The 24,947-nt window shown below is 42.2% G+C and overlaps 1 protein-coding gene across 5 annotated transcripts in view; it reads right to left on the bottom strand.

Annotated features, from left to right (window-relative positions):
* Atp10a (ATPase phospholipid transporting 10A (putative)) overlaps positions 1-24,947 on the bottom strand; it is a 173,662-nt gene that overhangs the window by 49,518 nt on the left and 99,197 nt on the right. For all 5 annotated transcript variants that reach the window (XM_039084993.2, NM_001141935.3, XM_063269214.1 and 2 more), the window contains one exon: positions 1,281-1,366. In XM_039084993.2, coding sequence (XP_038940921.1) covers positions 1,281-1,366 — 86 coding nt within the window. The remainder of the gene's footprint in view (positions 1-1,280; positions 1,367-24,947) is intronic.

Below are 24,947 nucleotides of genomic sequence, written 5' to 3'. Positions count from 1 at the left end.
ATCTCCTCTGTGCAATTAAGTTGGCCTCAGGATTCACAGAGGTCCTGAAACTGGTGTTCTATGTGCAAACTCCTAGAAGCTAGTTAAGCAGGCCAGAAGAAGGCAGGCTAGAAGTCAACAAGGACCAGAAAATGCACAGCAGACTGGCTGTGCAGTACCACATTAACACTTTCCTTTGGGAGTTTAGCCTCCTTTGGTTTCTTAAAGGGGTCATCTAATGACTTCCAAGTTTTGAACTCCAGGGCAAGTCCAGTGACTGGCTGGTTCATCTCCAGGTCACAAGTTCACGTTATCTTCTTCTGTGAAGCTTCTATCTACTACCAAATCCCACTGTTCCTGTGTCTGGATTGGGCAGAGGCTGCAGTGCTGGGTACTATCAGCAAATCACGGACTCACACAGAGAGAGTTCTTCAATATGAGGCCCATTTTCAGGAGTCCATTTATAAGGCTGCTCTGCTCTGGACAGTGGTATCACAAGGATGCTGAGGGATCTAAGTCTATGGGCTCTTACAGAAAGGGTCCAGTGGCATGCCATGGTATCCTCAGATCTTTATCAGCTGCTTCATTCTCCATGAAACAGTTCATGCAGCTCCACCTTGCAGTTCCATATACAACTCCATATACACTGTTTTCCCTACACTACCATTATTGCTATTAGGAAATTTTCCAAACAAACATTAAGAGCAGACTGAATTATATAGTGAGTGACCTCTTGAGTGCCACATACCCAAGTATTCACCAAGAATCACTACACTAGCCACTCCTGGGCCATTTGTTCACCTCTGATCTTTCTACTTAGGAACAAATAAGGAGGCTGACTTACTGCACATACAAATCTCCTTTATCTTAATTAAGTAACATTAAGGCAGTAACTACTACTGCTGTATAATCAGTGCATGGCTAGGACCAATAAACAGCAAATACTCAATAATGTGTTGTTCAGTGATCAAGAAGGAAAGCATTTCCACCCAGGCTCTTCCTGCCTGGCCTATGGCCTTTGACTTCCATTTTTGAGACCATATATAACACTCATAAGCTTCCTGTCCCTTTTCATGTTCCTCTATCTCTCAGAGGGAAAATCAGTCATTCCTCAATAACACAGTGCCTTTGACAAGTTCCCACTGCTGACAGGATCTTACAAATTACTTTCAAGATCAACCAAAACAATGATATATGTGGCAAAGACTATTGAAGAACATGTTATGAAAGCTGTGTATCTGTTTGTGTATATGGTTTAACAAAAGAAAAATAAGAAAGCTTGCAAAGGTGCTGATACTCACATGCAGCCACGAAACCTACTCAGGTCATTGTTTGGCTTCTCACATTCGATTACGCTGGTGAACGTTAAGGGATTGAATTCAGAGACCTGAAATAATAGCACACACACATTAGAGAGACCTAGGCTCTGGCCACTCTGCTCTAAATGGTTCTTGTTCATCTGTTTCACACCCATGGTAGAATCATCATGGACTCTGGCTAGAGTCTCTGCAGAATGCCACACATCCAGTGCTTAATGCATGATTTCTCATTTTAATAATAGGCAATAACTAATTGTTTTAACTATAAACAGCAACTAACAGACTTGCAGTTAGTGAGATGAAATGATTAGTTCTAATGCAAAATTAGAGACTGAGATAACAGCAAAGGAGGCACCAGCGAGGAAAAGGGTTGGGTGTGGTTTCCTGAGACACACACGGTCTTTTCTAATTCTTCATAGCAATATAAAGAAGCAATTCCTACGTGAAAAATAGGAATTTCTGCTAACATCTGATTTCCTTGGTGTTCTTTAAAGATTCTTCTTTGAGGGCTGGGGATTTAGCTCAGTGGTAGAGCGCTTACCTAGGAAGAGCAAGGCCCTGGGTTCGGTCCCCAGCTCCGAAAAAAAAAAAAAAAGAACCAAAAAAAAAAAAAAAAGATTCTTCTTTGACCTTTGCCAGAAAGAATTTAAATAGCCAAGTATGAGCCACGAGCTCGGCGACTTCATTATGGTTGTGCTGTAAAAGAAATGGCAATTCACTGTAAAGGGAATGTTTAGATCTTTTCATTGATGGATATGATACCTTCTCCAAAGAAGTCAGAAGGAGAGGAGGGAGACAGATAATAAAGGAGAAAAATGGAGTCAACAACCCTAATGAGCCCAGTGAAACCTTCTCTCTCTTGTCAGGTTCATTGGATTTTCTGTCAAGTGTCACAAAACAATAAACCACTGAGCTATCTTTGCTTATATATATCATTGGGAAACCAGGCTGAAATGTCACAAAAGGGTACAACAACTGCCTGCATCAGTCCAGGTGAATTATATTCCATCACAACAATGTATCTTCTTGTACACAATATAGCCATAGATGGGATTACTCAAAAGTCACACTTTAATGTTTCCCATCATGTCCTGTGTACCTTAAGGAGGAATTATCTGGCAATACTGGCTCCAGTGCAATAGCTGATTTTGAAAACATTTAAGTTTCTACTTATTTTGAAGTGTTGGGGTTTGAACCTCTGGCATCAGAAGGGTGTTCTACCACTGAGCTCCACTTTCGGGTCATGGAATGCCATTTACAAAGGCTTTTCTTAAAGTCTCTTAGTCATTGTAAGTCTCTGTCCTTTACTGAAATAGCCTTGCACTCCATTTGCAGAGTCCGGCTCTGCTTCAGCTTCTAGTGTTTATTTAAAGCTGTATGAATTATGTTGAAACTAGTTGACTGCTTTTTCACAGCAGACAGTGGCAGCTACAGCATACAAGATGGTCATGAAGAAAGTAGCCTCTGAAGAATCCCAGGATGGTTTCTGGCATACAAAGAAGGTATGACTTCAAATATTCCATTTCTGTTTATTATTCATTCTCACTAAGAAAAATAGCAATATGCACAGCTTGGAAACAGTAGGACATTCTGTCCCCAGGGTTCCATCACAGCATTTGTAATGTTCTATCCCAACCACGTGCCTTGGGAAGTATACATGCCCAGGGCACAGAAGTCTGGCTTCATCTGGAACTGGGGAGGATTTCAGAACTAGAGGAATCTTCAGGGTCCATTAAAAACTGAACTGTATTCCTCTCATGCACAGAATACATATGTTGGGGTTATAACCTCCAAGATTACAGAATGTGCTTCTGTTTAGAGACAGGCCCTTTGGAGAACTACTTAAAACTAAATGAGGTTGTGATGATAGGCCCAATCCAATAGCACTGGTACCCTTATAATCAGCAGCAGATATGACACAGGCACAGGGGTGAGAGTAAGGAGGCAAAGATGAGTCTATATGGAGAAGATGTTCATGGGAGAAGACTCCGGAGATGGCAAACTGCTGATACTTTCAACTCAGATTTTCAGTTTCTAGAACCATGAACGTGTCTGTTGGTTCAACCCTCAGTCTGTGGCAATCCCAACAACCATACCAAGAACACTCCTGTTTCTCATTTAAAACATTTCTCACCCTGGAGATGGAACTCAGTGGAAGAACACCTGTCTAGTCTCTCAAAGTCCATAATATCTGTCCAGTCTATGTGAGACCATAGGAGTCTGTCTAACTGTATAATCAGTGCAGATCATATGTACAGCTTGTGAGACCCTGGAACACTTGTGCAGCCTATGTGAGATCGTAGCACATTTGTCCAGAATGTATGAGAACCTATGTGCTCAGTCAGCCTATGTAAGACCATAGTTGTCTGCCTATCATATGTAAGACCATATGTACAGCCTCCGTGAGACCCTAGCACACCTGTGGAGCCTATGTGAGATCCTAGCACATTTGTCCAGAATATATGAGACCTTTGGTGCCTATCCAACCTAGAGGAGACCCTAGGTGGCTGCATAGCCTCTGTGGGACCCTAGCACATCTGTCCACCCTCTGAGAGAACTTACCACATACGTCCAACCTATGAGACCCCAGGTACCTTGTCCACCCTATGAGAAACCCTAGGCCCCTGTCCAGCCTCTGTGAGACCCTAGGTCCCTGTTTAGCATATGTAACACACTAGGCGTCTGACTATGTGGGTATTTTTGCCTGAATCTACCTCTTCTGTTTTTATTTTTTTAACTAGTTTTGTTAACTTTTAGTTTTTTTCCTAGGGACTGGGTGAGCCAAAAGCTTTGATTATACTAAGTACATGCACTGCCACAAGCCACAGCCATTGCCAATATAAACAAATTTTGAAAGTCCCATTGACTCATATCAGGGTTAGCATGGTCAACCTAGGAAGAAATATTTAATAATACACAAATGTCAGGGGTTGTGCTGTTAGCAGTGTTCTTTCAGAACTCTGCTGGGGGCAGTTTTTTAAAGTATATTTTAGTTTTAGTTATGTGTCTCTGTGTGGAATGTACTCATGAGTGCAGATGCTCTCCTATGCCAGAAAAACGTTTCAGATCCCCTGAAGTTAGATGTGGGTGCTGGGTATTGAACTTGGGTCTTCTACAGGAGCAGGGCATGCTCTAAACTCCTGAGCCATTTCTCCAGCCTCCTCAGTTTTTCCACTATTGAGAATTTGGAATCCTTAAGCGTTTGACCAAGGTCAGAGAGGCCTTGCAATAACTAAAGCTGCCTTGGCCCCTGAGACACCCAGTTTCACCAGAGATGGACAGTTGATGCTGTCTTAACATGAGACCATGCCACATGTAATACACCAGAAGTTATGCAGTAGATTCTATAAAATTTCTCTAAAAGAAGGATGGTGATCGTGATGGTGGCTCAGTGTTACAGAAACAGTAATAGCTACAAGAGTGATGTTCACATGCACAGACCAGGCTTGAGCTGAAGCTGCATCCTTGACAGACACCGCCGGACCCTGAAGGAAACAGACCTGATAAACAGTTCTCTGCACCCAAATCCCGTGGGAGGGAGAGCTAAACCTTCAGAGAGGCAGACAGGCCTGGGAAACCAGAAGAGACTGCTCCCTGCACACACATCTCGGACGCCAGAGGAAAAAGCCAAAGATCATCTGGAACCCTGGTGCACTGAAGCTCCCGGAAGTGGCGGCACAGGTCTTCCTGGTTGCTGCCGCTGCAGAGAGCCCCTGGGCAGCACCCCACGAGCGAACTTGAGCCTCGGGACCACAGGTAAGACCAAATTTTCTGCTGCAAGAAAGCTGCCTGGTGAGCTTGGGACACACGGAAGCAGAATTTCTCTAGAACCGGGCACGTTCTGTGTTTACCGGAAGTCCCACACCCGCGGATCCCGGCCCGCAGCAGCTCTCTGCTCCCAGACCCAGTGAGAGAGAGACCCAACCGCCTGGTCAGGTGGGCACTCCTGAGGCTGCAGAGCGGAAGAGACCACCAACACTGCTCACCCCTGCCCACATCCCTGGCCCAAGAGGAAACTGTATAAGGCCTCTGGGCTCCCGTGGGGGAGGGCCCAGGAGCGGCAGGACCCCTTCCGAAGACACCACCGGACCCTGAAGGAAACAGACCCGATAAACAGTTCTCTGCACCCAAATCCCGTGGGAGGGAGAGCTAAACCTTCAGAGAGGCAGACAGGCCTGGGAAACCAGAAGAGACTGCTCCCTGCACACACATCTCGGACGCCAGAGGAAAAAGCCAAAGACCATCTGGAACCCTGGTGCACTGAAGCTCCCGGAAGGGGCTGCACAGGTCTTCCTGGTTGCTGCTGCTGCAGAGAGCCCCTGGGCAGCACCCCACGAGCGAACCTGAGCCTCGGGACCACAGGTAAGACCAAATTTTCTGCTGCAAGAAAGCTGCCTGGTGAACTCAAGACACAGGCCCACAGGAACAGCTGAAGACCTGTAGAGAGGAAAAACTACACGCCCGAAAGCAGAACACTCTGTCCCCATAACTGACTGAAAGAGAGGAAAACAGGTCTACAGCACTCCTGACACACAGGCTTATAGGACAGTCTAGCCACTGTCAGAAATAGCAGAACAAAGTAACACTAGAGATAATCTGATGGTGAGAGGCAAGCGCAGGAACCCAAGCAACAGAAACCAAGACTACATGCCATCATCGGAGCCCAATTCTCCCACCAAAACAAACATGGAATATCCAAACACACCAGAAAAGCAAGATCTAGTTTCAAAATCATATTTGATCATGATGCTGGAGGACTTCAGGAAAGACCTGAACACACTTAGGGAAGCACAGGAAAACATTAATAAACAAGTAAAAGCCTACAGAGAGGAATCGCAAAAATCCCTGAAAGAATTCCAGGAAAACACAATCAAACAGTTGAAGGAATTAAAAATGGAAATAGAAGCAATCAAGAAAGAACACATGGAAACAACCCTGGATATAGAAAACCAAAAGAAGAGACAAGGAGCTGTAGATACAAGCTTCACCAACAGAATACAAGAGATGGAAGAGAGAATCTCAGGAGCAGAAGATTCCATAGAAATCATTGACTCAACTGTCAAAGATAATGTAAAGCAGAAAAAGCTACTGGTCCAAAACATACAGGAAATCCAGGACTCAATGAGAAGATCAAACCTAAGGATAATAGGTATAGAAGAGAGTGAAGACTCCCAGCTCAAAGGACCAGTAAATATCTTCAACAAAATCATAGAAGAAAACTTCCCTAACCTAAAAAAAGAGATACCCATAGACATACAGGAAGCCTACAGAACTCCAAATAGATTGGACCAGAAAAGAAACACCTCCCGTCACATAATTGTCAAAACACCAAACGCACAAAATAAAGAAAGAATATTAAAAGCAGTAAGGGAAAAAGGTCAAGTAACATATAAAGGGAGACCTATCAGAATCACACCAGACTTCTCGCCAGAAACTATGAAGGCCAGAAGATCCTGGACTGATGTTATACAGACCCTAAGAGAACACAAATGCCAGCCCAGATTACTGTATCCAGCAAAACTCTCAATTAACATTGATGGAGAAACCAAGATATTCCATGACAAAACCAAATTTACACAATATCTTTCTACAAATCCAGCACTACAAAGGATAATAAATGGTAAAGCCCAACATAAGGAGGCAAGCTATACCCTAGAAGAAGCAAGAAACTAATCGTCTTGGCAACAAAACAAAGAGAATGAAAGCACACAAACATAACCTCACATCAAATATAAATATAACGGGAAGCAATAATCACTATTCCTTAATATCTCTCAATATCAATGGCCTCAACTCCCCAATAAAAAGACATACATTAACAAACTGGATACGCAACGAGGACCCTGCATTCTGCTGCCTACAGGAAACACACCTCAGAGACAAAGACAGACACTACCTCAGAGTGAAAGGCAGGAAAACAACTTTCCAAGCAAATGGTCAGAAGAAGCAAGCTGGAGTAGCCATTCTAATATCAAATAAAATCAATTTTCAATTAAAGGTCGTCAAAAAAGATAAGGAAGGACACTTCATATTCATCAAAGGAAAAATCCACCAAGATGAACTCTCAATCCTAAATATCTATGCCCCAAATACAAGGGCACCTACATACGTAAAAGAAACCTTACTAAAGCTCAAAACACACATTGCACCTCACACAATAATAGTGGGAGATTTCAACACCCCACTCTCATCAATGGACAGATCATGGAAACAGAAATTAAACAGTGATGTAGACAGACTAAGAGAAGTCATGAGCCAAATGGACTTAACGGATATTTATAGAACATTCTATCCTAAAGCAAAAGGATATACCTTCTTCTCAGCTCCTCATGGTACTTTCTCCAAAATTGACCATATAATTGGTCAAAAAACGGGCCTCAACAGGTACAGAAAGATAGAAATAATCCCATGCGTGCTATCGGACCACCACGGCCTAAAACTGGTCTTCAATAACAATAAGGGAAGAATGCCCACATATACGTGGAAATTGAACAATGCTCTACTCAATGATAACCTGGTCAAGGAAGAAATAAAGAAAGAAATTAAAAACTTTTTAGAATTTAATGAAAATGAAGATACAACATACTCAAACTTATGGGACACAATGAAAGCTGTGCTAAGAGGAAAACTCATAGCGCTGAGTGCCTGCAGAAAGAAACAGGAAAGAGCATATGTCAGCAGCTTGACAGCACACCTAAAAGCTCTAGAACAAAAAGAAGCAAATACACCCAGGAGGAGTAGAAGGCAGGAAATAATCAAACTCAGAGCTGAAATCAACCAAGTAGAAACAAAAAGGACCATAGAAAGAATCAACAGAACCAAAAGTTGGTTCTTTGAGAAAATCAACAAGATAGATAAACCCTTAGCCAGACTAACGAGAGGACACAGAGAGTGTGTCCAAATTAACAAAATCAGAAATGAAAAGGGAGACATAACTACAGATTCGGAGGAAATTCAAAAAATCATCAGATCTTACTATAAAAACCTATATTCAACAAAATTTGAAAATCTTCAGGAAATGGACAATTTCCTAGACAGATACCAGGTATCGAAGTTAAATCAGGAACAGATAAACCAGTTAAACAACCCCATAACTCCTAAGGAAATAGAAGCAGTCATTAAAGGTCTCCCAACCAAAAAGAGCCCAGGTCCAGACGGGTTTAGTGCAGAATTCTATCAAACCTTCATAGAAGACCTCATACCAATATTATCCAAACTATTCCACAAAATTGAAACAGATGGAGCCCTACCGAATTCCTTCTATGAAGCCACAATTACTCTTATACCTAAACCACACAAAGACACAACAAAGAAAGAGAACTTCAGACCAATTTCCCTTATGAATATCGACGCAAAAATACTCAATAAAATTCTGGCAAACCGAATTCAAGAGCACATCAAAACAATCATCCACCATGATCAAGTAGGCTTCATCCCAGGCATGCAGGGATGGTTTAATATACGGAAAACCATCAACGTGATCCATTATATAAACAAACTGAAAGAACAGAACCACATGATCATTTCATTAGATGCTGAGAAAGCATTTGACAAAATTCAACACCCCTTCATGATAAAAGTTCTGGAAAGAATAGGAATTCAAGGCCCATACCTAAACATAGTAAAAGCCATATACAGCAAACCAGTTGCTAACATTAAACTAAATGGAGAGAAACTTGAAGCAATCCCACTAAAATCAGGGACTAGACAAGGCTGCCCACTCTCTCCCTACTTATTCAATATAGTTCTTGAAGTTCTAGCCAGAGCAATCAGACAACAAAAGGAGATCAAAGGGATACAGATCGGAAAAGAAGAGGTCAAAATATCACTATTTGCAGATGACAGGATAGTATATTTAAGTGATCCCAAAAGTTCCACCAGAGAACTACTAAAGCTGATAAACAACTTCAGCAAAGTGGCTGGGTATAAAATTAACTCAAATAAATCAGTTGCCTTCCTCTATACAAAAGAGAAACAAGCCGAGAAAGAAATTAGGGAAACGACACCCTTCATAATAGACCCAAATAATATAAAGTACCTCGGTGTGACTTTAACCAAGCAAGTAAAAGATCTGTACAATAAGAACTTCAAGACACTGAGGAAAGAAATTGAAGAAGACCTCAGAAGATGGAAAGATCTCCCATGCTCATGGATTGGCAGGGTTAATATGGTAAAAATGGCCATCTTACCAAAAGCAATCTACAGATTCAATGCAATCCCCATCAAAATACCAATCCAATTCTTCAAAGAGTTAGACAGAACAATTTGCAAATTCATCTGGAATAACAAAAAACCCAGGATAGCTAAAGCTATCCTCAACAATAAAAGGACTTCAGGGGGAATCACTATCCCTGAACTCAAGCAGTATTACAGAGCAATAGTGATAAAAACTGCATGGTATTGGTACAGAGACAGACAGATAGACCAATGGAATAGAATTGAAGACCCAGAAATGAACCCACACACCTATGGTCACTTGATTTTTGACAAAGGAGCCAAAACCATCCAATGGAAAAAAGATAGTATTTTCAGCAAATGGTGCTGGTTCAACTGGAGGGCAACATGTAGAAGAATGCAGATCGATCCATCCTTATCACCCTGTACAAAGCTTAAGTCCAAGTGGATCAAGGACCTCCACATCAAACCAGACACACTCAAACTAATAGAAGAAAAACTAGGGAAGCATCTGGAACACATGGGCACTGGAAAAAATTTCCTGAACAAAACACCAATGGCTTATGCTCTAAGATCAAGAATCGACAAATGGGATCTCATAAAACTGCAAAGCTTCTGTAAGGCAAAGGACACTGTGGTTAGGACAAAACGGCAACCAACAGATTGGGAAAAGATCTTTACCAATCCTACAACAGATAGTGGCCTTATATCCAAAATATACAAAGAACTCAAGAAGTTAGACCGCAGGGAAACAAATAACCCTATTAAAAAATGGGGTTCAGAGCTAAACAAAGAATTCACAGCTGAGGAATGCCGAATGGCTGAGAAACACCTAAAGAAATGTTCAACATCTTTAGTCATAAGGGAAATGCAAATCAAAACAACCCTGAGATTTCACCTCACACCAGTGCGATTGGCTAAGATCAAAAACTCAGGTGACAGCAGATGCTGGCGAGGATGTGGAGAAAGAGGAACACTCCTCCATTGTTGGTGGGATTGCAGACTGGTAAAACCATTCTGGAAATCAGTCTGGAGGTTCCTCAGAAAATTGGACATTGAACTGCCTGATGATCCAGCTATACCTCTCTTGGGCATATACCCAAAAGATGCCTCAACATATAAAAGAGACACGTGCTCCACTATGTTCATCGCAGCCTTATTTATAATAGCCAGAAGCTGGAAAGAACCCAGATGCCCTTCAACAGAGGAATGGATACAGAAAATGTGGTACATCTACACAATGGAATATTACTCAGCTATCAAAAACAACGAGTTTATGAAATTCGTAGGCAAATGGTTGGAACTGGAAAATATCATCCTGAGTGAGCTAACCCAATCACAGAAAGACATACATGGTATGCACTCATTGATAAGTGGCTATTAGCCCAAATGCTTGAATTACCCTAGATCCCTAGAACAAACGAAACTCAAGACGGATGATCAAAATGTGAATGCTTCACTCCTTCTTTAAATGAGGAAAAAGAATACCCTTGGCAGGGAAGGGAGAGGCAAAGATTAAAACAGAGACTGAAGGAACACCCATTCAGAGCCTGCCCCACATGTGGCCCATACATATACAGCCACCCAGTTAGACAAGATGGATGAAGCAAAGAAGTGCAGACCGACAGGAGCCGGATGTAGATCGCTCCTGAGAGACACAGCCAGAATACAGCAAATATAGAGGCGAATGCCAGCAGCAAACCACTGAACTGAGAATAGGTCCCCTATTGAAGGAATCAGAGAAAGAACTGGAAGAGCTTGAAGGGGCTCGAGACCCCAAAAGTACAACAATGCCAAGCAACCAGAGCTTCCAGGGACTAAGCCACTACCTAAAGACTATACATGGACTGACCCTGGACTCTGACCCCATAGGTAGCAATGAATATCCTAGTAAGAGCACCAGTGGAAGGGGAAGCCCTGGGTCCTGCTAAGACTGAACCCACAGTGAACTAGTCTATGGGGGGAGGGCGGCAATGGGGGGAGGGTTGGGAGGGGAACACCCATAAGGAAGGGGAGGGGGGAGGGGGATGTTTGCCCGGAAACCGGGAAAGGGAATAACACTCGAAATGTATATAAGAAATACTCAAGTTAATAAAAAAAAAAAAAAAAAAAAAAAAAAGCTGCATCCTTCGACAGTCTAGCCACAAGCTGCCAATATTCTTGGGTTCAGTGCAACTGCCTATGGGGAAGGCTCCCCCACTGCATAGCAGTTGCTATGTAGATCACTGGCTGTGTAATGCTCTAAGTGACTGTTCTTCAGACAGCTCTGAAGTTTCAGTACATGAGATAACATAGGTGGCCCTTATTAGTTAAAAAGAAAGAAGTGGCATGGTGATTCAGCTGAGAGCCCTCCTCGCCTTTCCTTACACTTGTATTCTGCTAGAAACTGCATCAGTGTAGGAAGCAAAGTCACCAAAGTAGGTGATGGTTCTCTCTTTCAGGGACACCCAAAGCCTCAAAAGCAGGGTGTCTGCCTAATGCTCCATTAACTTCTTTAAATCAGATGACTTCGAGTATTCAGGAAGATCAAAACATGTACTATGGAAATATTTCTCACAAGGGACATGAGCACCTGCCGATTTTTATATCCTCAGGTCTTTTTGAACCAATCCCCAAAAGATATCAAAGTAAAATGTCATTTCACACTTGCATTAATTAAATCACTCATAATTATTCAGTGAAAGCAAAGCAGATTTCCTGCATCTTACTACATGAGCAGTGGCAACCAAAAGGATATTTCCAGTTCATAGAAGTGGAATAGGCCAAACTTTAAGCTTAGCGGATGAGTTAAGTGGACTGCATGAGTGCACACTGGGAATCCTGCATAACTACCATGTAGAACTGAGAGTGAGACCTCCTGACACTGACCCTGGTCGGAGGGCATACTGTGTGCAGCAGCACCTCCCAGCTAGTCAGAACCACTCTACCTCTTCAATAAACACATGGAAAACACTTCCATTTGTTGCATCTGGACCCTATCCTGAAAATATCCTTAGTGTCACTTGTCAGAATACTCCTAGGTCAAAAGAAACTCCAGGTACTTCCTTTTTCTCCAGTCCATATGCCACCTCTGGACATCAGCCCCTAAATGTTTGCTGCCTGGAACAATGTCTCTGCCTGTTGTCCTGCATTATTAGGTCTTACCGCTTGCCATAGGCTTAGACCAGGCCAGCCTAGGCACAGAAGTATTTCTCTGCTATTTCATAGAAACCAAAACACATCCCAAGCCAGAGACGAGGCTCTGTCAGGGTAACTATTCTGACCACCTTCCCTGCCCTCATTCCTACCCTAGGGATAGGGATAGCTCTCCTTGTGTCCACGCTCTACTAAAATGGATAGCTGCCCTGTACTTAATCTGCTGTCTTCCCAGGAACTTTTGATAGCATTCTAAAGACAGCAGGCAAGTGCCACTGTTTGGAGCTTGCATAATGCCCTTCATCCACACCATACACACACACACACACACACACACACACACACACACACACACACACACACACACAGAGGGTGGGGGGAAAGAGGGAGGAGGGAAGTAGAGAAAGAGAAAGGAGTAGCCTCCTGATTCACTTGGAAAGGCCGAGAGACCTCTATCTCCTTCATTGGACCACAGATCCCCTGAGAACAGGAACTCTGTACCCCATGCGCCAGCACAGAGCTTGATGCTTAGAGATGGTCCAGAGTTAATGTCGGTTTATTCTAAAAAGAGCTCATGTACTACACGCTTCTTCATTATCACAAATCTCTGTGCTGGGCTCATGGGGGTGAAGGGGTAGAAAGCTTATTGACTGCTGTTTGTAAACAGCAAACAGGCTTCAACTGGCACTGGGGAAGGTGTAACTGCTATGAGAGCTTCCCCATAGCTCTAAGCATCATAGTCTTTTCTTTTACAAGGTCTAGCATGTTTCATCTCAAAAAAATGTAAGATGATTTCTCCACAGCCTGTAATCTTGTTCTGTATCTCTTGACAGTGTGTGAAAAATACTGATCTAATTTAGGCAAGCATTTTAACCCAAATTGATGAAGTAATTACCCCTTTCTACTTCTGCACTTGGAAAGCAATCAGTGCTGCACACAAGCCTGGCTGTATTGCAGGGATTCCCAGGAGGCTACTGGGCCAATACTATACTAAACGAGTGGGTGACCCAATGAGTGAGTGAACTTCTTTGCCAGTAAGAGTTGGACTACTCAAAATCTTCAACTTGTTAAGGAAGTAATGGGTCCAGTCCACTATGGCTCCTCTGAAATGTAGGAGGGAATTCAAGACCATTTGTTAAATAATTAAGTGTTCAGATGGCATTACCACCTCCACCCCCACCCCCAGGGTAGACTACTTTGAACATATAAGGGAAAAAGTCAGTGACCATATTCCAATTAGCTTCACAGATGAACTGTTTACACTAACAGTTTATGCCCAGATGCAAATATTACACAGGACCCATTTAATTTAATCTAATGTATGACAATTGCTGCGATGGTGCTATTTAAGATACTTCAATTATACTCATTCATACAAATAACAGTATATGACAAGTCGATGTGTGTCTCACCATTTTCTGACATCTTCATTTTCAAATGCAAAGCGAGGCCCTGAGAAGAGCATCAGGACATCATGGTCCTTTTTCAGGAACAACTTCACACATGTCCATACCATAGGTGGCCTTCAGGAAGCCCAACACTTCTGATAGGTGTTGAGGATGGGAGTTTGGGGTTTTGCACATTTCCCTTCTAACTGCAAATTTTCTTGTCATAAACCCAAGCATTAGAGACTAAAGTGATATTTCTTTGAGAGTAGAAAGCCAGCTTTTCCCTCTCTAGTTCTTTTCTGAGTGTGTAGGAGCCTTTCCCTCCCCTCTCTCCCTGCCTTTTCATCCTTTGTTCTCTTGCCTCCTGGCTGGTTCACAGCCCAGAACCCTAGAAGCTTCATTTAGATGGTAGCGAAAATCAAAAGGCTCGGAGTGCCGTGCTTGAGCCTGAATTCTGAAAATCAAAGCCTTTCTTTTCCTCTTGGCCACAAATACTTCATGCTGCTTTAGTGGGCCAGTTGTCAGCAGAACCCCACATTACCTTTTATCAAATGTGTTTAAGTGCATCAAAGACTGATTGTGCATTTAGATAGCAAGTAATGAATGCTGTTTCACCCAGCACTGAAATGAGGGCTGTTCTTTAAGATATCTGGCTTGAAAGAGTCTGTACTTATTCCAACACGGTGACACCACAGGAAGCATGCTGCAGTGGCGCTGCTGAGCTAATCTGCACAGCCAGGGCACAAGTCCAGGCTCTACTCTGCTGTCTGAATCACAGCCACTAACGACTTTGTGCTTCTTCCATCACTAACAGTGGCAGAGATGACGTTGGCAAAGATGGGCTGAGGGCTGTGACCTATATGTCTTAGATACCACTGAGCACGTAGCTTGGTGAGAGAAAAGACTATCCTGCTGGGACAGATCTGGTAAACACCTGTGTTTTGGGGGTGATTTGTTTGTTTTGTTTTGTTTTTTAAATGAGGCCATAAAAAACTGCACCCCAGAGAATAAGTGAATTCAAAGGAAGATTTCTAGCACACAAAAAACAGAGTGACAGGTACCTAGAGGTCTCAGGGTTACTTATAAGAACGTAGTAGTACATTTCTCGTACATGAATTTTGAGAAAAATTAGGATGAGGGATACAAAAAGATGGTCAGGTAAAGCATTCTTATTCCAACTTGGAGAATGACTGCAAGACTGGCAGCTGGGATGTGACAGTCTAAAGCACAACCAGATTAGCTTCTCTATCAGCTTCAAGAGACATATCAGCACTGCAGGCCTTGGCAATGTAGACCAGAGTTCCAGCTCCACACGAGGACATGCTGGGACAGAAGGCTAAAATCACCTATCTCAAATACCAACTTTAGCAAAAGATGAAGAGGCATCAAGCCAGGATTCACATAAGCCAGAAACTCAAGAGAGCTGAGGTCAGGTCTTGCCAGGGCCCCTTTAACTTAGAGGCTTCCTCACTCTGAAAGAGAAGGACAAACCCCTGAATAAAGCCTAGTGGAATAAATTCTATAGCCTGGGGCGTTCATATTCACTTTATTGTCAATGCAACAAATAACCACAGATTGAACTCAGAAAGCAACACAAGTCTGGTACCTAGCTGCTCTCTGGACTGAAGTCTAGCTACAGGCTCTGAGGCAAAGGAGGCTCCAGCAGAGAATTCACTGTGATCCCTGGCTTTGGGTTCCATTCATTTTCAAAATCAGCACTGAGAAGACTGATCATTTCTCATGTGGAATCACTTTGATAACTTGCCTTCTTTCTCTTGTCTGGTTACACTAAATTCACAGGGATAATCTGGGACCATCTCTGCATCTTGGAGGAAGCTGACTAATCATTTAATCTCATTTTCAACCTCAGTTTACCCTGTCATGGCTATCTGATGAACAGTCATGTTTTTTTATGAGTTCATAGAGAACTGCACTCCAGAGGATGAGGGAACTGAAAGGAAGGTTCTCAGCATGGAGATGGCATGGCAAGTACCTTGTAACATTGAGTTAAAATAGCTACTCAGCTGGGAGGCCAGAAAATCTCAGTTCAAAAATACAGTTCATAGTGATTCCACACAGTTAGAGAATCCCAAGAGAGGAGTGTCTCCTCTCTGTGTAGACGAATAAACATGTACACATATGTACATATACAAATACACATATATGACCTAAGTCCTCAATTCATTTGTAGGAATCAAACTTCCAAGTACAATTCAGATATATCATCAAAGACAGGACCACAGAAAATTAGATAAGTCTCTCTCTCTCTCTCTCTCTCTCTCTCTCTCTCTCTCTCACACACACACACACACACACACACACACACACCACATACACACACACAAACACACCACATACACACACACATACATCTCAAAAAAACAAAAGAGAAGCCTCATTAAGCAAAAACGTGTGTGTGTGTGTATGTGTGTGTGTGTGTGTGTGTGTGTGTGTGAGAGAGAGAGAGAGAGAGAGAGAGAGAGAGAGAGAGAGAGAGAACCACACAAGGTAATTGTGTAGAGACACAAGTAGGCAGATTACCAGGGGTTAGAAGATGGAGAAATGGACAGTTCCTGCCTAGTATTTTTATGAGTTTCTGTTTGAAATATGATAGGTTTTGTGGGGGAGGGATGTGTTAACACTATACAATACCTGAAAGAAATTTTTACCATTAAACTGTACATTGAAAGTTATAATGTGGCAAATCATACATTATCTATGCCACCACAGTTCAAGCATGCACACTGGGTGACCGCTCCTCAATGCTAAGTGCCTGGAAAAATAAGGAAGAACTGGAAGACTCATGCCCTGCTGGTGGTGGGTTGCAAAATGGCTTAGCCTTTTTAGAAAATTCTCCAACCGACACCCGCGGATCCCGGCCCGCAGCAGCTCTCTGCTCCCAGAACCCGTGGGAGAGAGACCTCACCGCCTGGTCAGGTGGGCACTCCTGAGGCTGCAGAGCAGAAGAGACCACCAACACTGCCCACCCCTGCCCACATCCCTGGCCCAAGAGGAAACTGTATAAGGCCTCTGAGTTCCCGTAGGGGAGGGCCCAGGAGCGACAGGACCCCTGCGCCTGAGACACAGCAGGAACCTGAAGGAAACAGACCGGATAAACAGTTCTCTGCACCCAAATCCCGTGGGAGGGAGAGCTAAAACGACAGAGAGGCAGATACACTTGTGAAACCAGAAGAGACTACACTCTGCACACACATTTCGGACACCAGAGGAAAACACCAAACGCCATCTGGAACCCTGGTGCACGGAAGCTCCAGGAAAGGGCGGCGCATATCTTCCTGGTTGCTGCCGCCACAGAGAGCTCGTGGGCAGCGTCCCACGAGCAAACTTGAGCCTCGGGACCACAGGTAAGACCAACTTTTCTGCTGCGAGTGACCTGCCTGGTGAACCCAGGACACAGGCCCACAGGAACAGCTGAAGACCTGTAGAGAGGAAAAACTACACGCCCAAAAGCAGAACACTCTGTCCCCATAACTGGCTGAAAGAAAACAGGAAAACAGGTCTACAGCACTCCTGACACACAGGCTTATAGGACAGTCTAGCCACTGTCAGAAATAGCAGAACAAAGTAACACTAGAGATAATCTGATGGCGAGAGGCAAGCGCAGGAACCCAAGCAACAGAAACCAAGACTACATGGCATCATTGGAGCCCAATTCTCCCACCAAAATAAACATGGAATATCCAAACACAACAGAAAAGCAAGATCTAGTTTCAAAATCATATTTGATCATGATGCTGGAGGACTTCAAGAAAGACATGAAGAACTCCCTTAGAGAACAAGTAGAAGCCTACAGGGAGGAATCGCAAAAATGCCTGAAAGAATTCCAGGAAAACATAAATAAAAAAGTAGAAACCCATAGAGAGGAGACACAAAAATCCCTGAAAGAATTCCAGGAAAACACAATCAAACAGTTGAAGGAATTAAAAATGGAAATAGAAGCAATCAAGAAAGAACACATGGAAACAACCCTGGATATAGAAAACCAAAAGAAGAGACAAGGAGCTGTAGATACAAGCTTCACCAACAGAATACAAGAGATGGAAGAGAGAATCTCGGGAGCAGAAGATTCCATAGAAATCATTGACTCAACTGTTAAAGATAATGTAAAGCAGAAAAAGCTACTGGTCCAAAACATACAGGAAATCCAGGACTCAATGAGAAGATCAAACCTAAGGATAATAGGTATAGAAGAGAGTGAAGACTCCCAGCTCAAAGGACCAGTAAATATCTTCAACAAAATCATAGAAGAAAACTTCCCTAACCTAAAAAAAGAGATACCCATAGGCATACAAGAACCCTACAGAACTCCAAATAGATTGAACCAGAAAAGAAACATCTCCCGTCACATAATAGTCAAAACACCAACCACACAAAATAAAGAAAGAATATTAAAAGCAGTAAGGGAAAAAGGTCAAGTAACATATAAAGGCAGACCTATCAGAATCACACCAGACTTTTCGCCAGAAACTATGAAGGCCAGAAGATCCTGGACAGATGTCATACAGACCCTAAGAGAACACAAGTGCCAGCCCAGGTTACTGTATCCTGCAAAACTCTCAATTAACATAGATGGAGAAACCAAGATATTCCATGACAAAACCAAATTTACACAATATCTTTCTACAAATCCAGCACTACAAAGGATAATAAAGGGTAAAGCCCAACATAAGGAGGCAAGCTATACCCTAGAAGAAGCAAGAAACTAATCATCTTGGCAACAAAACAAAGAGAAGAAAAGCACACAAACATAACCTCACATCCAAATATGAATATAACAGGAAGCAATAATCACTATTCCTTAATATCTCTCAACATCAATGGCCTCAACTCCCCAATAAAAAGACATACATTAACAAACTGGATACGCAACGAGGACCCTGCATTCTGCTGCCTACAGGAAGCACACCTTAGAGACAAAGACAGACACTACCTCAGAGTGAAAGGCAGGAAAACAACTTTCCAAGCAAATGGTCAGAAGAAGCAAGCTGGAGTAGCCATTCTAATATCAAATAAAATCAATTTTCAATTAAAGGTCGTCAAAAAAGATAAGGAAGGACACTTCATATTCATCAAAGGAAAAATCCACCAAGATGAACTCTCAATCCTAAATATCTATGCCCCAAATACAAGGGCACCTACATACGTAAAAGAAACCTTACTAAAGCTCAAAACACACATTGCACCTCACACAATAATAGTGGGAGATTTCAACACCGACTCTCATCAATGGACAGATCATGGAAACAGAAATTACACAGAGACGTAGACAGACTAAGAGAAGTCATGAGCCAAATGGACTTAACAGATATTTATAGAACATTCTATCCTAAAGCAAAAGGATATACCTTCTTCTCAGCTCCTCATGGTACTTTCTCCAAAATTGACCATATAGTTGGTCAAAAAACGGGCCTCAACAGGTACAGAAAGATAGAAATAATCCCATGCGTGCTATCAGACCACCACGGCCTAAAACTGGTCTTCAATAACAATAAGGGAAGAATGCCCACATACACGTGGAAATTGAACAATGCTCTACTCAATGATAACCTAGTCAAGGAAGAAATAAAGAAAGAAATTAAAAACTCTTTAGAATTTAATGAAAATGAAGGTACACCATACCCAAACTTATGGGACACAATGAAAGCTGTGCTAAGAGGAAAACTCATAGCGCTGTGTGCCTGCAGAAAGAAACAGGAAAGAGCATATGTCACCAGCTTGACAGCACACCTAAAAGCTCTAGAGCAAAAGGAAGCAAATACACCCAGGAGGAGTAGAAGGCAGGAAATAATCAAACTCAGAGCTGAAATCAACCAAGTAGAAACAAAAAGGACCATAGAAAGAATCAACAGAACCAAAAGTTGGTTCTTGAGAAAATCAACAAGATAGATAAACCCTTAGCCAGACTAACGAGAGGACCCAGAGAGTGTGTCCAAATTAACCAAATCAGAAATGAAAAGGGAGACATAACTACAGATTCAGAGGAAATTCAAAAAATCATCAGATCTTACTATAAAAGCCTATATTCAACAAAACTTGAAAATCTACAGGAAATGGACAATTTCCTAGACAAATATCAGGTACCGAAGTTAAATCAGGAACAGATAAACCAGTTAAACAACCCCATAACTCCTAAGGAAATAGAAGCAGTCATCAAAGGTCTCCCAACCAAAAAGAGCCCACGTCCAGACGGGTTTAGTGCAGAATTCTATCAAACCTTCATAGAAGACCTCATACCAATATTATCCAAACTATTCCACAAAATTGAAACAGATGGAGCCCTACCGAATTCCTTCTATGAAGCCACAATTACACTTATACCTAAACCACACAAAGACACAAGAAAGAGAACTTCAGACCAATTTCCCTTATGAATATCGACGCAAAAATACTCAATAAAATTCTGGCAAACCGAATCCAATAGCACATCAAAACAATCATCCACCATGATCAAGTAGGCTTCATCCCAGGCATGCAGGGATGGTTTAATATACGGAAAACCATCAACGTGATCCATTATATAAACAAACTGGAAGAACAGAACCACATGATTATTTCATTAGATGCTGAGAAAGCATTTGACAAAATTCAACACCCCTTCATGATAAAAGTCCTGGAAAGAATAGGAATTCAAGGCCCATACCTAAACATAGTAAAAGCCATATAGAGCAAACCAGTTGCTAACATTAAACTAAATGGAGAGAAAGGTGAAGCAATCCCACTAAAATCAGGGACTAGACAAGGCTGCCCACTCTCTCCCTACTTATTCAATATAGTTCTTGAAGTTCTAGCCAGAGCAATCAGACAACAAAAGGAGGTCAAGGGGATACAGATCGGAAAAGAAGAGGTCAAAATATCACTATTTGCACACGACATGATAGTATATTTAAGTGATCCCAAAAGTTCCACCAGAGAACTACTAAAGCTGATAAACAACTTCAGCAAAGTGGCTGGGTATAAAATTAACTCAAATAAATCAGTTGCCTTCCTCTATACAAAAGAGAAACAAGCCGAGAAAGAAATTAGGGAAACGACACCCTTCATAATAGACCCAAATAATATAAAGTACCTCGGTGTAACTTTAACCAAGCAAGTAAAAGATCTGTACAATAAGAACTTCAAGACACTGAGGAAAGAAATTGAAGAAGACCTCAGAAGATGGAAAGATCTCCCATGCTCATGGATTGGCAGGATTAATATAGTAAAAATGGCCATTTTACCAAAAGCAATCTACAGATTCAATGCAATCCCCATCAAAATACCAATCCAATTCTTCAAAGAGTTAGACAGAACAATTTGCAAATTCATCTGGAATAACAAAAAACCCAGGATAGCTAAAGCTATCCTCAACAATAAAAGGACTTCAGGGGGAATCACTATCCCTGAACTCAAGCAGTATTACAGAGCAATAGTGATAAAAACTGCATGGTATTGGTACAGAGACAGACAGACAGACCAATGGAATAGAATTGAAGACCCAGAAATGAACCCACACACCTATGGTCACTTGATTTTTGACAAAGGAGCCAAAACCATCCAATGGAAAAAAGATAGCATTTTCAGCAAATGGTGCTGGTTCAACTGGAGGTCAACATGTAGAAAAATGCAGATCGATCCATGCTTATCACCCTGTACAAAACTTAAGTCCAAGTGGATCAAGGACCTCCACATCAAACCTGATACACTCAAACTAATAGAAGAAAAACTAGGGAAGCATCTGGAACACATGGGCACTGGAAAAAATTTCCTGAACAAAACACCAATGGCTTATGCTCTAAGATCAAGAATCGACAAATGGGATCTCATAAAACTGCAAAGCTTCTGTAAGGCAAAGGACACTGTGGTTAGGACCAAACGGCAACCAACAGATTGGGAAAAGATCTTTACCAATCCTACAACAGATAGAGGCCTTATATCCAAAATATACAAAGAACTCAAGAAGTTAGACCGCAGGGAGACAAATAACCCTATTAAAAAATGGGGTTCAGAGCTAAACAAAGAATTCACAGCTGAGGAATGCTGAATGGCTGAGAAACACCTAAAGAAATGTTCAACATCTTTAGTCATAAGGGAAATGCAAATCAAAACAACCCTGAGATTTCACCTCACACCAGTGAGAATGGCTAAGATCAAAAACTCAGGTGTCAGCAGATGCTGGTGAGGATGCAGAGAAAGAGGAACACTCCTCCATTGTTGGTGGGATTGCAGACTGGTAAAACCATTCTGGAAATCAGTCTGGAGGTTCCTCAGAAAATTGGACATTGAACTGCCTGAGGATCCAGCTATACCTCTCTTGGGCATATACCCAAAAGATGCCCCAACATATAAAAAAGACACGTCCTCCACTATGTTCATTGCAGCCTTATTTATAATAGCCAGAAGCTGGAAAGAACCCAGATGCCCTTCAACAGAGGAATGGATACAGAAAATGTGGTACATCTACACAATGGAATATTACTCAGCTATCAAAAACAACGGCTTTATGAAATTCGTAGGCAAATGGTTGGAACTGGAAAATATCATCCTGAGTGAGCTAACCCAATCACAGAAAGACATACATGGTATGCACTCACTGATAAGAGGCTATTAGCCCAAATACTTGAATTACCCTAGATGCCTAGAACAAATGAAACTCAAGATGGATGATCAAAATGTGAATGCTTCACTCCTTCTCTAAAAGGGGAACAAGAATACCCTTGGCAGGGAAGAGAGAGGCAAAGATTAAAACAGAGACTGAAGGAACTCCCATTCAGAGCCTGCCCCACATGTGGCCTATACATATACAGCCACCCAATTAGACAAGATGGATGAAGCAAAGAAGTGCAGACCGACAGGAGCTGGATGTAGATCTCTCCTGAGAGACACAGCCAGAATACAGCAAATACAGAGGCGAATGCCAGCAGCAAACCACTGAACTGAGAATAGGACCCCCGTTGAAGGAATCAGAGAAAGAACTGGAAGAGCTTGAAGGGGCTCGAGACCCCATATGTACAACAATGCCAAGCAACCAGAGCTTCCAGGGACTAAGCCACTACCTAAAGACTATACATGGACTGACCCTGGACTCTGACCTCATAGGTAGCAATGAGTATCCTAGTAAGAGCACCAGTGGAAGGTGAAGCCCTGGGTCCTGCTAAGACTGAACCCCCAGTGAACTAGACTTTTGGGGGGAGGGCGGCAATGGGGGGAGGGTTGGGAGGGGAACACCCATAAGGAAGGGGAGGGGGGAGGGGGATGTTTGCCCGGAAACCAAAGAATTATTATTAAGTATTAAATAAATTTAAAAAAAAAATACATCTTGCTATCATAAAACAAAAAAAAAAAAAAAAAGAAAATTCTCCAACCGATCAAGTCAGTCCATATCTGATTTTCTTTTTTGTTAAACTCGTACTGTAATTACCTCAAATATTAACTACTGAATAAGGCAACATAATACATTTAGACAACTGAACACTACCAGTTATAAAAAAGGAACAAACTATTCATCCACACAATGTAGCTCAACTTCTAAACATACATACTGAGTGAAAAAGAAGCCAGGCCCCAAATTTACAAAGTGCATTTACATAACTTTCTAGAAAACCCCAGTCTTAAGTGATGTAAAGATCAATAGTTTGGGGACTCAGCAAGAAGGGCAGAAAGCTCCTCTCAACTTGACGGTGACAGTTGCCTGACTGTTGTGGGGTTTCTCACTTTTGCCAGGGCTCCTTCATGCACGTACACACTTTCACTATGCACAGTTGGCTATGTGTCAACCTCATCTCGATAAAACAAGTATAAAGACAAGAAGTTAAAATTGGTAACATGTATGCATGTGTGCGCTGGTGCATGTGTGTTTTGCCTTGGTGGCACACTAGTTTTCTCTTTATTTTTTGAGAAATTCTTAAGAGGAAGCTAAAAGAGCTGGCTGAGAGGAGCAGCACTGTCATCTGACCAATGGATGCTAGCTTCCTCTTACAGAGATTGTGTTTTTAATAACATAATTATTTTCCACCTCTACACACTTACAAAATGAGCAAAATTACCTGCTCAGCGTCCCGATTTAATCTTCTGAAATCTAAAATACATGTGTATATATTTTGTATTGTTGTTCTGACCTGTTTTCAAATCAGAGTTTCTCTCTGTAGCCCTGGTTGTCTTGAAAGTCACTCTGTAGAGTAGGCTTGGCTCAAACTCAGGGGCTCACCTTCTTCTGCCTCTCAAGGGCTTGGATCAAAAGCATGCACCACCACTGCCTGGCTGTGTATGTAATTTTTTAACTAAATGATTGTCAGTGGAACTGGGTTTCTTTTTTCATTCTAACTCATAAATAAAACATCTGTTTATTAACTTCAGAGTATCAGCCACTGGCGAAGCTGACTAATTCCAGATGACAGCAAGGTTCCAGTTGGCGGCAACTCCCTTCACTTCATTTCAGGACCCACTTTTAGAACATTCAAACTTTCCTTGTTCCTAACCACACTGGGTGTGGTGGTTTGAATAGGTTTGGCCCTCATAGACACATGTGTTTGAATGCTTGGCCCATAGGGAGTGGCACTATTAGGAGGTGTTAGAGTATGTGTATCCTTGTTGGAATAAATGTGTCACAGTGAGGGTGGGCTGTGAGGTCTTCTACGCTCAATCTCTGCCAAGTGTGGAACACAATCTTCAATCTCCTCCTGACTGTCTTTGGATTAAGATGTAGAACTTTCTGCTCCTCTAGCTCATGTCTGCCTGCAGGTTGCCATCCTTCCTACTATGATAATAATGGACTAAACTTCTGACACTGTAAGTCAGCCCCAGTAAAATGGTCGGCTTTATAAGAGTAGCTCCAATCTGCCTTTCATTGACTCAAACCCTCCCCAACCCAAGTCATGTCAACTCATCTTCCGGCTTTCCTATGCTTGTTTCCCACTCTGACCTTAGAAACATCCAGAATATGCAGCATTTAGCT

Source organism: Rattus norvegicus, chromosome 1, assembly GCF_036323735.1.
Source record: "Rattus norvegicus strain BN/NHsdMcwi chromosome 1, GRCr8, whole genome shotgun sequence".
NCBI classification, from domain to species: domain Eukaryota; kingdom Metazoa; phylum Chordata; class Mammalia; order Rodentia; family Muridae; genus Rattus; species Rattus norvegicus.
This window is presented reverse-complemented; position numbering and strand designations above follow the sequence as displayed.